The sequence below is a fragment of the Blennius ocellaris genome, assembly GCF_963422515.1.
Source record: "Blennius ocellaris genome assembly, chromosome: 22".
NCBI lineage: Eukaryota > Metazoa > Chordata > Actinopteri > Blenniiformes > Blenniidae > Blennius > Blennius ocellaris.
The window spans coordinates 16,828,735-16,841,273 of record NC_137671.1 but is presented as its reverse complement, the minus strand read 5'-3'; the positions used below and the strand labels follow the sequence as shown (position 1 = coordinate 16,841,273).

At 42.8% G+C, this 12,539-nt stretch overlaps 1 protein-coding gene across 1 annotated transcript in view; it reads left to right on the top strand.

Annotated features, from left to right (window-relative positions):
* The window catches only part of dgki (diacylglycerol kinase, iota), a gene marked incomplete at its 5' end in the record, with an annotated part of 102,795 nt that overhangs the window by 43,590 nt on the left and 46,666 nt on the right, over positions 1–12,539 (top strand). The window contains one exon of the mRNA XM_080517992.1: positions 8,180–8,288. Within this exon, the coding sequence (XP_080374118.1) occupies positions 8,180–8,288 (109 nt within the window). The remainder of the gene's footprint in view (positions 1–8,179; positions 8,289–12,539) is intronic.

Here is a 12,539-nt window from a genome sequence, read left to right as displayed (position 1 = left end):
ACGTCGACGGACGCACGTCGTTACACAGCACGCAGCTCAGATGTCTGGTGTCAGGTCTCCCCCGTGCCGTTGATTGGCACAATTACCTGAGCTGTGCTGCGAGTGCGTAAGGAAATAAGGGCCGTTGACTCAGTCTCTCCCCACACAGGAGACAGAATCAGTGAGAAAACCTCTCGGGACGATCATAATCAATATGGGAGTTGGTGGGCAGGCAGGGAGGAGGAGGAGGAGGGTGAAGAAGGTGCGCTGGTTTCACCGGCTTCTCGGCTACAGGTGGGTGAACATGCACAAAGATTTTTACTCCAAAAACTGAATGATAAAATATTAAAGGGAGAACAATGTGTTTTGGTACAACTTGACTCTGGTTCCGTCTGCTGTGCTGCTGTCTAATTACAGCCTGAAGGTCAATCATTATTGCTTTTATTGGTATTGAGTATATGTTTGATACTCACAATTATTCATGTAGTTGATGAACAAAGTACTATTTATACCATCGTAGTGTGATTACCCTCTTAGACATTATTATGACTTAAAACTTTCAAGCATCTGCTCCATTTTTCCAGGATAACATCAACTTTCAATGACTAGTAGTTCTTCAGCGTTCCTGTGTGCTTTCTGTCGCTGACCAACTGATGAGGGACGCGCCGCTGAATCTCATCCGTGATTGGACGTGCCTCCTGAGGCTTTGTTGACATGACGTTTTCAAGTGAAAATGTAAAATGTTCATGGTGTTTTGGGTGTCCGTTCACACAACAATGGTGCTCAGAGCCTCTAAAAATGCAACTTTTTAGAAACGACTCCTAACTCCTAAGGCTATGTCTCCGAGCAACAATTCAACTTCCTGGAGCTATTCGAGCTTCGTCTCTCTTTAGACAGCGAAACTCTGGTCCTGGTCCTGGTCACCACGGCCGTAGTAACTAGTAGTTCTGCTTCCAGCTCTCAACAATTAGAACAATGTTTCCTCCATGGTGTCATGACTTCCAGTCCAGATTCTCTTGGGACTTGGTAGTTTTATAGTTGACAGTCACTGTCATAACAATCCAACTGGGTCGTCCGCCTGCACAAAGGTTAGGGTAAGGGTTATGTCTGAATTATGTCCGTGTACTCCAATGTTCACGTTTATAGTGTATTGTTCTCTGTCGCATGTGTGTGTGGTTTCATTTAGATTGTTTTCAGTGTTTCTGTCTTTTCTGTGTAAACTGTCATTGTTTTCAAAATGTTGTATAAATGTGAACCCCTTTCTGAAATGCGAACATAAAAACAATGCCTTTCCACTTGAAAAGTTGTAATCTCATCGGGGCCTTCGACTCTCAGAACTGAGCCTTCTTTGGATCTTGCTGGAAAATGATGTACCTTTAAATTTTCATTGTGCTGAGGTTTTTATTTTCTTTTTAGATTTGATCATTGTATCTTTAAATGATGAGCTTGTATTTGATGCCGTTTGTGGCAACAGCGTTCTGTGGGACTCCCCGCTGGGGAATCTTATTCATTCAAAAGTCTAACATTGACTGATGTTTATGTTGCTTCAGGTATTGTCAGAAGTCGTCTAAGATGTCAACATTGTTGCTTTGCACCAAGAAATTGACTCAAGAGCAAAACCCACTCTGGTGCAGTCGTGTCTTTTGTCAAGCGGCTTCTCCCACGTAATCACAACATCTTCCAGAGTCAGAAGATGGTAAACCCGATTCCTCCCACTTGCAGCTGCCTTTTATTTCCGTGGCTATTACTTTTTGTTCTCGCTTTGATTCTAAAGAGCGTCGCACAGCCTTGGCGAGGTTCAGCAAACACTGCAGGGATTTTCAGAAACTGTTTAAGTGACTGCAGAGAAGGAGAAAGGAATTAGACCAGTGTGGGCTTGTTTATTGTGATTCCGCCCTCTGGATTCCTGCTTCTTCCCACCTGAAAACTACACGACCTGTTTCCCACTGTTGTAACTTTCCATTGACACAGAGGACCCGTGCTTAGACAAATAGGTGAAGAATTGCAGATGATTGTGTTCTTTAGGACGTGGGCAGTGAAATAAATATAGTCACTCACTGTGTGGCCACGTACATGCAGTGTTCTCTAAGTTTCTCCATTTACTGTCAGATTACTGAAACGTTCAAGCGCACGCACACATAGCCAAGCATATTCCCCACCAATATAATTACTGGATGAGCTGCCGATGCTCCCGCTGTGCTGTCGTCATGGCAACCCCGGCAATCCACCTCTGCAGGAAGAGGAGGAGGAGGGTGATGAAAATATGAAGAGGAGACAAGGGGGAGGATGAGAAAGAAGAGCAGAGGGATGACAGGAGTGTGAGGAGGAGGAAAACTGAAGGTGAAGGCAAAAAGAAGTGTGGTGCCGTCCAGAAAAAAAGAGAGACGGCGAAGGGTAAATGGACAGAAAGAGAAGAGCGAGAGTAGGTGGTGTGAGAATTGGGAGTAGAGAGCAGCTGTATTCCACTCCAATTTAATCTCCCGTCTGGAAGGCTTTCATACACACTCTGCTCACAACACTCACCTGTCGGCTTCAGTCCATCAGGAGCCGGGAGACGCTGCTTCTCTAGTCGAGAAATAAGTTCCACACAGTGTCGAGTCGTGATTCCCCAGTGGACTCCTTAACGTGATGATGCTCCCACCAAGTGAAAACACAACACAGCCGTGCTCAGAGTAACTGAAAACACAACTTTTTTTTAAAATGGCTTCCAAGGTGAAACGTTTTGAAGACATGACTTTCTGTAAATGCTCAGGCTCCATCTCCTTGTCCACCTGGAAATGCTGCTACTGGTTCTGGTCACCACGGCCGAAGTACCTAGGAGTTCTGCACATGATCAGTAGATGGACAATAAGAACAACTCCGTGGTGTCATGACTCCCAGTCCATATTCTCCTGGGACTCTGTACTTTTATTTTCACAGTCACCGTAATAACTATCCTACTTGGTTGTCTGTCCACCAGAATGTCCGTGTTGTCAGGGTTTAGAGTGGATTGTTCTACATGCCAACTACATCGTTTTCAGCGTTTCTGCCATTTCTGTGTAAATGGACCTCATTTTCAAAAGGTTGCTGTGCAAACACACATTTTTTTTTTAAGATTCATTGATTCCTCTTTTTATTTCAAACATAGGTAAAAACAAAATACATTGATGTTGAAAATCGAGACGAAAAGGAAGAGGAAGTAAAAGTTTATTAAATCCTCCTTTGCACCACTTTTTAAAAATAATTTGAAAACCAATCACATACTCTCCAACAAAGTCAAAGAAAGCAAGTGAGTAAGTGACACAAAAATTAACGTGTTGTCACAGTGTACGTGAAAAGCCAAAAATGTCAAATTTTCACTTGAGACTTTGTCATTTAAACCGGACTATATGCCGCTTAGCTCCTCCCTGTTTCAGTGACACGTTTGAGGTTATTCTCTTTTAACGTGCAGATTTCAGAAAATAAAACAAATATGACAATTGCATTGCTATCTATGCATGCCCTTGAGCCGAGAAAAGATGCCCTTCATTTGCCTTCTGTTACCTGAAAGTGTAAAACTGGTGGGATGACTGGTAGAAATACACTATTTGATTTTGAGTCATTGTGTGAAAAAGCTCCAGTGAGAAGTTTCCAGGGGATTTCTGCTTGTTGGTTTTGTTGCTGATGTGTTTTAACTTTCTGTTCTTTTTTTGTATGAATCCGCCTTGAAACAAGTCAAACACAGGCGTGGTTGTTCGTTCAATGTGTAAGCATGTTTACTGTGGGCTCAGTGCCAGGAAAGCTTCTCGCTGCATGTTTTTTTATTTTGTTTATATTTTAAGAGTGAGTTTTAATTCCTGTGATCCTGTCTGCTTTTAGTAGATTAGGAGTCACTCCAATGTAATGGTAGACCATGACCTTTGTGTGTGTGTGTGTGTGTGCGTGTGTGTGTGCGTGCGTGCGTGTGTGTTTTGAAAATCTCTGTAATTTTTGAATCATTTCAATCATGAAAAAGGAACAAGAAAGAATGAAAATGCTGTTTCTGTGTTCTTATATTTATCCGTTTGCAATTTAATTTCTTCAAACTCATAGAAATCTAAATTCATTCTTCTACAAAATTTTCTCCCTGCTTTGATGGATTTAATTTTCCATTTTTCACCTCAATGACATGTCTGCAAAAAAATGAATAAATGTGGATGTGCAAAATAATGTAGAAATCATTACGATAAATGCATAGTTAACTAAATATATGAAATATAAATAAATTGGGAAAAATATTAATACAAATTTGCTTGAATAAATAAAATGTACTGTTAAATGGATTGAATGAATAAGTTTCAAATTAAATATAGAAATGATGAATGCAACTAGGAATAATAACTGCTTAAATAAATCAGTGGATGTGGAAATGATTGAGGGGGAAAATAAATAAATATTAAATGGTTAAATAATTTCATTAATAGAATTAAAGGAATAAACCCTCAAATAAATAATGTTGAAATGATTACATGAATCAAATTCAAATTGAACAAACACAGAAACAAATGGGAATGGAGGAATTCAACAGACAAAATACAAATTAAATGTTCGCAGTGTCATTTCTTTCTGTGAAATTCAGTCCAGTCGTGAACAAAAAACCTCCAAACATCTTTCACTTTTTCACTCTTTCAACTTTCGGCCTTTGTGTTTCACTTCCAAACAAGTGGTTTCGATAAAACTCCCAGCCAACCGGCCGCTCAAGTTACTTCCCCCGACGAGGCTGGTTTCTAGAGTGAGGAGCTCGAGAGCAAAGGTGACGGAGAAAACATGAACAAGCTCATCATGAGGAAGGTGAAATAAAACATGGAGGATTCTTATTGAAACTTCCCTCATTTATACGTACCAAATACACTGTGTGTGTGTGTGTGTGTGTGTGTGTGTGTGTGTGTGTGTGTGTGTGTGTGTGTGTGTGTGTGTGTGTGTGTGTGTGTGTGTGTGTGTGTGTGTGTGTGTGTGTGTGTGTGTGTGTGTGTGTGTGTGTGTGTGTGTGTCCTGGTTCAATGTAGCGTATGTCCAGTCACCATACATCCTTGCATTTGTGCACTTTCTGCTGCTGTCTCCCACGCATTACTATTTTTATCCCAACAGTCGTGAGTGCCCTCACACACTTGACTGTGTCTGTGTGTGTGTGTGTGTGTGTGTGTGTGTGTGTGTGTGTGTGTGTGTGTGTGTGTGTGTGTGTGTGTGAGAGAGGGTGTGTCCTCAGGTTACAGGGTGTGTAAGTAGACTCCTCTTTGTCCTGCTCGATAATTTTAGACAGACGGCCACTGAAACTTTCAACAGGGGGTTCAAATACTCTGTGTGCAACCTTTTCCACTGACACACCAAAATTCAACCCCGTATTTCCTCCGTTATGTTTTTTTAACACACTCAATTTCACCCAATAACAACAGCTTTATGAGATGAGACCTGTATGGCGTGAGAGTTGTGGTTTGACATGTGTGGTGTCGTCGTCGCCTCACAGTAAGGATTTCACCAGTTTGATTCCAGATTGGGCTTTTGTGGGTGTGACCCCGGTTTCCTCCCACAGTCCAAAACACATGGCCCCTTTTACTCAACGATTCTAGTGAAAACGCACCATTTTTGTTTTCCTTTCAGAAATGCTTCACATTCACACAACAGTGTTCTGAAAATAATGTCCGGCAGAAACTTTGGAAACTTTGTAGTTAGCATTCATAGCCACGAGTTGGTGCTGTTGTTTGTATTGGTAGCGAAACCACAAACGGCAAACTCTAAACATCAACAATGGGAGAATTTCTATTCTAGTGGACAGAAGGCCAAGTTGGATTGTTATTACATAGATTGTCAACTATCAAACTACCGTATTTTCCGCACTATAAGGCACCTAAATACCTAAAATTTTCTCAAAAGCTGCCAGTGCGCCTTATAACCCAGTGCACCTTATATATGGAAGAATTGCTCTACTGAGACTGCTATTTGACAGCTGAACAACCAGAAGCTTTTATTTTGACAACTCTAACTTCTCAACCGGATCTTCAGAGCGGACGACACTCCACACAACACCTTCATCACTCATGGTTGCACACCAACATTCTAACAAACCAAAATAAACTAGATGAAATAATGACTCCATAAACTGGGGAACAAAAACACATAAACACAATCAACACAACACCAAGCCCAACAACGACCCACAATAACCTCCAACAACACAAAACATGAATTCCCATCATGCCTTGCATCCTGAGCTCCTCAGTGCAGCCGATAGCTGCAATGAATTATGGGAGTTTCTGTTTGTGGTGTTTTAAATGCAATTATTGGGGGTTATGTTTGGTTTGTGGTGTCGGTAATAATTGTGTTGTGTTGTGTTTTTGTTGCTTAGTTCATGTAGTTTAGTTTATTACCGGTAGTTGTAAGTTGTCAACCAGCAGTGAAGAAGGTTTTGTGTGTAGTGTCCTCCTGGCATAGGCTGCAGGTAGGACTATCAAAATAAAGTGTGTGCACCTCTCTGGGTGTTAGAATCAGTGGAAAATGTAACCTAATGGCTTTGAGCTATAAATGTTGCTGACCACTGCTCTATTCCATGTGCCTTGTAGGGCGGTGCGCCTTATATATGAACAAAGTTGTAAATTATGTTAATCAATGTAGGTGCGCCTTATAATCCGGTGTGCCTTATAGTGCGGAAAATACGGTACCAAGTCCAGGAGAATATAGACTGGGAGTCATGACACGACGGAGGAAACATTGTTGTGATTGTACATCAACTGAGCATGTGCAGAACACCTAGTTTCTATGGCTGTAGTGACCAGAACATTTGCATATCTACAGTCTACATGGAGGCGGAGTTCGTGTATTTTCAAAAAGTTGTGTTTTCAGTGATCCCAACCACCATTGTCGTGTAAATAGATGAACAAAATGCAACAAAAGTTTTGTTTTCACTTGCAAAAGCTGTTGTTTCAACTGAGCCTGAGGTTTCTGGTACCTCTAAATATCCATTGTAAAGTCCGACTGCACAATATGTTCCGAGGCAGGCCAGGACGGTACGGTCAGGCATAGCACATCCAGACCTAACTCTGTGGCGTGGTCCCACCACAGAGCGTATGGTTAAAATGGAGGCTGAGTTGGCGTAGGTGACGTCATATATGCAAACAGGAGCTGCGAAAATGGCCGCAGCTCAGGCAAGAAAAGCCCTGCGCCTCCGTTCTCTGTGATACAGAGGAAAACTGTTCTCATTGTGAAACAGCAGCATCCAGAATCTCCTCCTCTCCTGTTCCTGAGAGGAGTGTCTGCACTCCGGAGGAAGACCGCAGTGCTGTCAAGCACGTCGACGTTTCAAAAAACCAAGTTAACAAAGCAACCAGTGAGCACAAAGCAGCCTATGTAAACAACAACGGGAGGGTTTACGGCCATTCCGTAGTGCCAGGTACCTCAAGAGAGAGGTGGCCAAAACTCAGAACCGGTGGCTACAGTTTTTTTGGTGCCATCCACAACTTTTGTCAACAGAAATGCACAAAAACCTGTCCCGCCTCAGTGCAAGCAGCATGGTGGGACCACGGCTTAAGATTGTCAATGGAATATTCTGCTGCAGAATTTGAACCCTGGGCCCAATTTCTAAGGGGGTCCATACTGAACCCTACTCCGGTACGTGCGTCTCACTGTGCAGACTGTAACCTGCAGTCACGGAGATGTTTGATGGATTGAACTGCTTGAATTGTCTCTTTCATACCGATGCTGTGTTTGTGATATTGATGGTGAGATGGCGTTCTCCACTTGATATAGTTCAAGTTACAAGGGCCGACTGAGACCAACATCAGTAACATTTAAGATATAAAAAGGGACGAGGGCGAGCGACCGCGGCTGAAACATGGTGCGACTGACTGCTGACTCATCTCCTGACAGAACAGATCTGTGTCCGTCCGACTCTCATCACCCCAAAGTGCTGCTGGCAGATTCTCCTCCAAGCTGTTCCCACTCTTCCTTGACCAAATATCTCCAGCTGAGCATGCTGAAATGTGCTCTCGTCACATGAATAATTGATTTGCACACTAAATTATGCTGAAATCCTCTTGGTGAGGGAGCAGTGCCACGGCTAAACATGACACTGCTGATTTCTGTGTCAGCGCCAGTGAAGACTGTGACTTTGGAATAATGATCAGACTATCAGTGGTGATGGCAACGATCTGGGACCTTCTCTTGGATGATGACCAGGAGGTTTAACGAGATCTTTTTTCGTCTCTTTCAGGAAAGCGATCTCCCGTTCAGGCCTCCATTACCTCGGTCCTCCACAGCCGTCACTTCCTCCGGCCTCCAATGGACCCAACAAAGACCTCCGAACCTGCGTGGACTGGACGGTCAGACATCTCACTAAAATAACCACATCTCACACTGTTAATGAAGCAACTTCCCTGTTACTTTTTATACTTTTTATTTGTTTAGTTAGTAGTTTTTCTAATTATCCCCTTTTCTTCACTTTTCTTTGCATTTACCTGAAAAGAATTAAGCATAAAAACATCTGGCAAGCCTATACAATGAATGTAGAAATGCCAACCCATTTGTAGTTACGATAAGATTCATTTGTGGGATGAGCAGCAAGGCTCAGTACTGTATGTGAGTCTCGGTGCCCTCAAATTGACTGTGAAGCCGTATATTGTTCTATTGCTGGTGTTGTTTCCAAAATGAGCGAGCTCCGGGTCAGGATTTACAGTGACAGGCTATATATGGGATGTGGCCTCGAGAGGTTGCGTCCAAAAGCTGCTTTGACCAAAACATATAGCCTAGTGTCCCTGGACTGGATCGCAGCTCTATCTTGAGCATTTCGGACTGATGTCGGGATTCATTCTGACCAGTTTCGCCTCTGACCAATTTGTCCAATGTACAACTTTGGATTGAGTCAGACCATGTCTTCTGCTTTATTTGCACTGTGTATCTGAAAGAGAAACAGCCTCAGGTCACCTCTCTGCTCGGGTAATCTGACCCAGAGAAGTATCACATATTGTTGTTGAAACCTCAAATCAGCTCTCAGCTAACAGGGGGAGTGTGAAGAAACACCCAGAATGTGACAGCGATGGGAGTTTTCTGGACATTTTACTGGATTTTGCACCAGAAAGTTGAATTAAAATTGGCTTTATGGTGAGTCTGTCGTAATTTTTAATTATGGTTGTTTGGTTTTGTGAAAATATCTATATTTTCATCACTTATACTCTTCACCACAACAAAGGAAACCTTTAAAGTTAAAATTTAAAGATTTGATGGCCCTATTATACCAGTCCGGCCCACTCGAGATGAAATCATCCTGTATCTGGCCCCTGAACTGAAATGTGAGTGACACCTCTGGGACAGATGTTTAAAGGTGTCCTCGACCCTCTGATTGTCAAAACGCGGCCCTGGTATTGTGCACGATGCATCAGCAGAACGTAAGAAGACATTTGTCCAAGTCTGCATCATCCCTGGTCTCTCTGGCTGAGTCAGTCGGTGACAATTGGAGTCTCATGCGAGCAGATTTGTTACAAGACTGCTTTCAGCCGGCGTATGTTCATGTGGACAATCAAAAGCAGCACTTTTCTTTCTATTCTTTCTGATCATTATCAGAAAATGTCTCTGAAGCTCAACGCAAGAAACAAGATTTTATTGTGTCATGACCTCAAGAGATGTGACTTTGTCTCATTGAAAAAACAGAAGAGGTTTTAAACAATAATTCAGATTCAGTCCTGCTGCATCAAGAAATGCCAAGACGACTGCAAATTACTCAACCAGGGATAAAAAGTGCAAGCAAACTCTGCTGGCATTTTAATTTCCACTTAAACCCTTGTTGGGATCTCACAGGACCACAGAAAGTTTGTTCATTTCTGGGGAAAGACAATATTCATTTGTCATGATACGCAGTCATGACATGACAGAAGGGGGGGGGGGCTTCTGCAGGACCCCCCCCCCCCTTTCTGCTCACAAGACTCTTCCCCCATGCAATCAGCCAGTCACTGATTGGCTGAAGCTCTCAGGTTTTGACACCTCTGAATCAACACACGTGGAACAAAAGGCTTTCAGCCAGCCTCCACTCTCTCTCTTGCACGACAACACTCCGAGGAGGTGAGTTGCTGGAGTGCAGCTCATCCAGTGTTAGCACACAGCTAACACCAGAGGCCTGCAACCAGGGGCCTCCACTCCTCTCTTGCAACGAAGACTCCGAGGAGACCTTCCCAGGACCGGAGACCAGCGCCCAGAGTCTGCTCTCCAGGGAACCAACCAGTTCCTCCAGGACGGGACCAGGGAAACGACGCCTCACAGAACTTCTTTGTGTTTTCCTCAACCAGCAGGAAAACCATCACAGACCTGAGCGACCAGCTCCTCAGTCTGGACAAAAGGAACAACCAGGAGCTGCAAAGAAGGACTCCTGAAACATCAACTTCATCTTCTTCTCCTCAGCCTGCAGAACCAGCAACCACAGTTAGCAGGAGGTGCTAACTACAGGAGAAGACACCAGCTTCCCTCTAGCAGGACAACAACTGAACTCGTTCAAGGAAGTGGGAACAACAACTGGGCTTATCTGAGATTAGTTAAACCTGATGCTATGATAGAACTGTTTAACTTTATGAAGATGTGTTGGTTCTGTTACAGTGATTGAGTTCTATAGATAATGATATTAGGAGCCGTTATCAACCTGTAAACCAACGTTAGCTCTGCCACAGACACAGGGTCTGCATGCTAATCTTTGCTTTACTAACTAGTTAACTCACAATCCTACACATATCACATCAAAGACATCATACAGTAACTGAACACCATCTGACGACTCCTGATGTTTTACAAAACAAGTCTCATTCACATCAAGTCATTCTAGAAATGGTCCTTTAGCAGAGACACACAAGAAGCAGATGCTAAAGACTAGCTTCCATGTTCCATTGTTCTCCAGCACATGGTGGAGACCCAGGACAGACTTCCTGCTCTCTGATAACCTCCATTTGAATGTAGTTTCTTGTGATCCGCCATCTTGTTTTGTAGTTCCATCACACGTCACACACACACACTTCTTCCACCTCTCTCTCTCTTTCTCTCTCTCTCTTTCTCTCTCTCTCTCCACACACACACACACACACACACACACACACACAGCTGTATATAGGTAGTTAGAATCTGTGTTTATTTGTTTTCATTGTGAATAAATATAATGTTTGGAATCATACTTGCTGTTTTATTAATGAGCACAAAGGTGAATGAAATGTCGACTCTTCTGTGTCAAGAACTCCAAAATCCTTCAACCTTTACTGTAAATTCTGGTAATTGTAATTAATTTGACTATTGATTCAAATTCCTGATGAACTGTTTAGTATATCTTATGAGACTGATAGAACTGAATTGGCTATCATTTCCTGTTTAGACAGGTGGAGCTCCGAGGTATCTGATACAGATCAGATTAAATTTCAATAACATTATTAATAACTATCTTTGATAATTATTAATCATTATCGATAGCCAACCACAACATAAATAGTGATCCTTATGAGGTAATAAATCCCTACAAAACGTGCTCTGTGATCTCGTGTGGGCAGGTATTCCTCAAAATGAGTCTACAGATGTGAAAAATGCTCAGATTCAGAGAAAAGTGAGTTTTAGTGGGTTTCAGGGGACAGATACTTGTGGATGTCTTTTCTAACTGTGCTGCTTCTGTGAACCTATGTGGATGGAAGAATACAGGAAACAAAAACAACCTGGATTTGATGGAAGATTTTGATAGAATTTTATCATTTTGAAACATAGCAGTAGCACCCACACAAGCCTCTTTGGCAATTTGATTTTATACAAATACTTAAAACCAAAAAGACAAATAAGGACAATAGAAATGGTGCAATGCATGTTGTGTCATGAAAGTGTAAAACACTTGTGCATTAATCTGTGACAGTGAATAAATTATTCATGAATCACTAATGAATAGTAAGTAAAATTTGGTTTATTATTAATGTGATGGGACGAGCAGGCAGACTGATGTTGAGATTCCCCCCGAGATCAGTCTGCAGGGACACTTCCAGCTCGTCACGGCTGCCCTTTCTATGACACACACACACACACACACACACACACACACACACACACACACACACACACACACACACACACACACACACACACACACACACACACACACACACACACACACACACACACACACACAGACAGTTGAACTTAATCACTCATTAATCGACGCTGCAGGGTTGATTTACTGGATCTTAATGATCTTTCAGGTTCTACTAAGTCACTCTGGGTTTGTCCACTTTAGCCCCGTTTCCACCGCACAAAAAGTACCGGCCTAGACCGGTCTAAACCGCTCCAGACCGCTCCAAAGGCGAGCGCTTTTCCGCTCCCCTTCCATTGGGGTACCAGGACCACGGAACGGGTCTGAGCTTGAGCTGCTGTCTGCTGATTGGTCAGTGATTTACTACACGCCCTCAATATGTTAATGTGCTGGCTGAATCCTCTGCTGTCAGTGTGGTCAGCTGTGCTCTGGTTGTTTTTATTTTCATTTTCTTTACTTTGCTGCTCAACTTCAGTGTTTGTTGTGAAAGAGCGGACTTGAGGCAGGGGGAGACCGGGGGGAGGGACTTTGCATCACG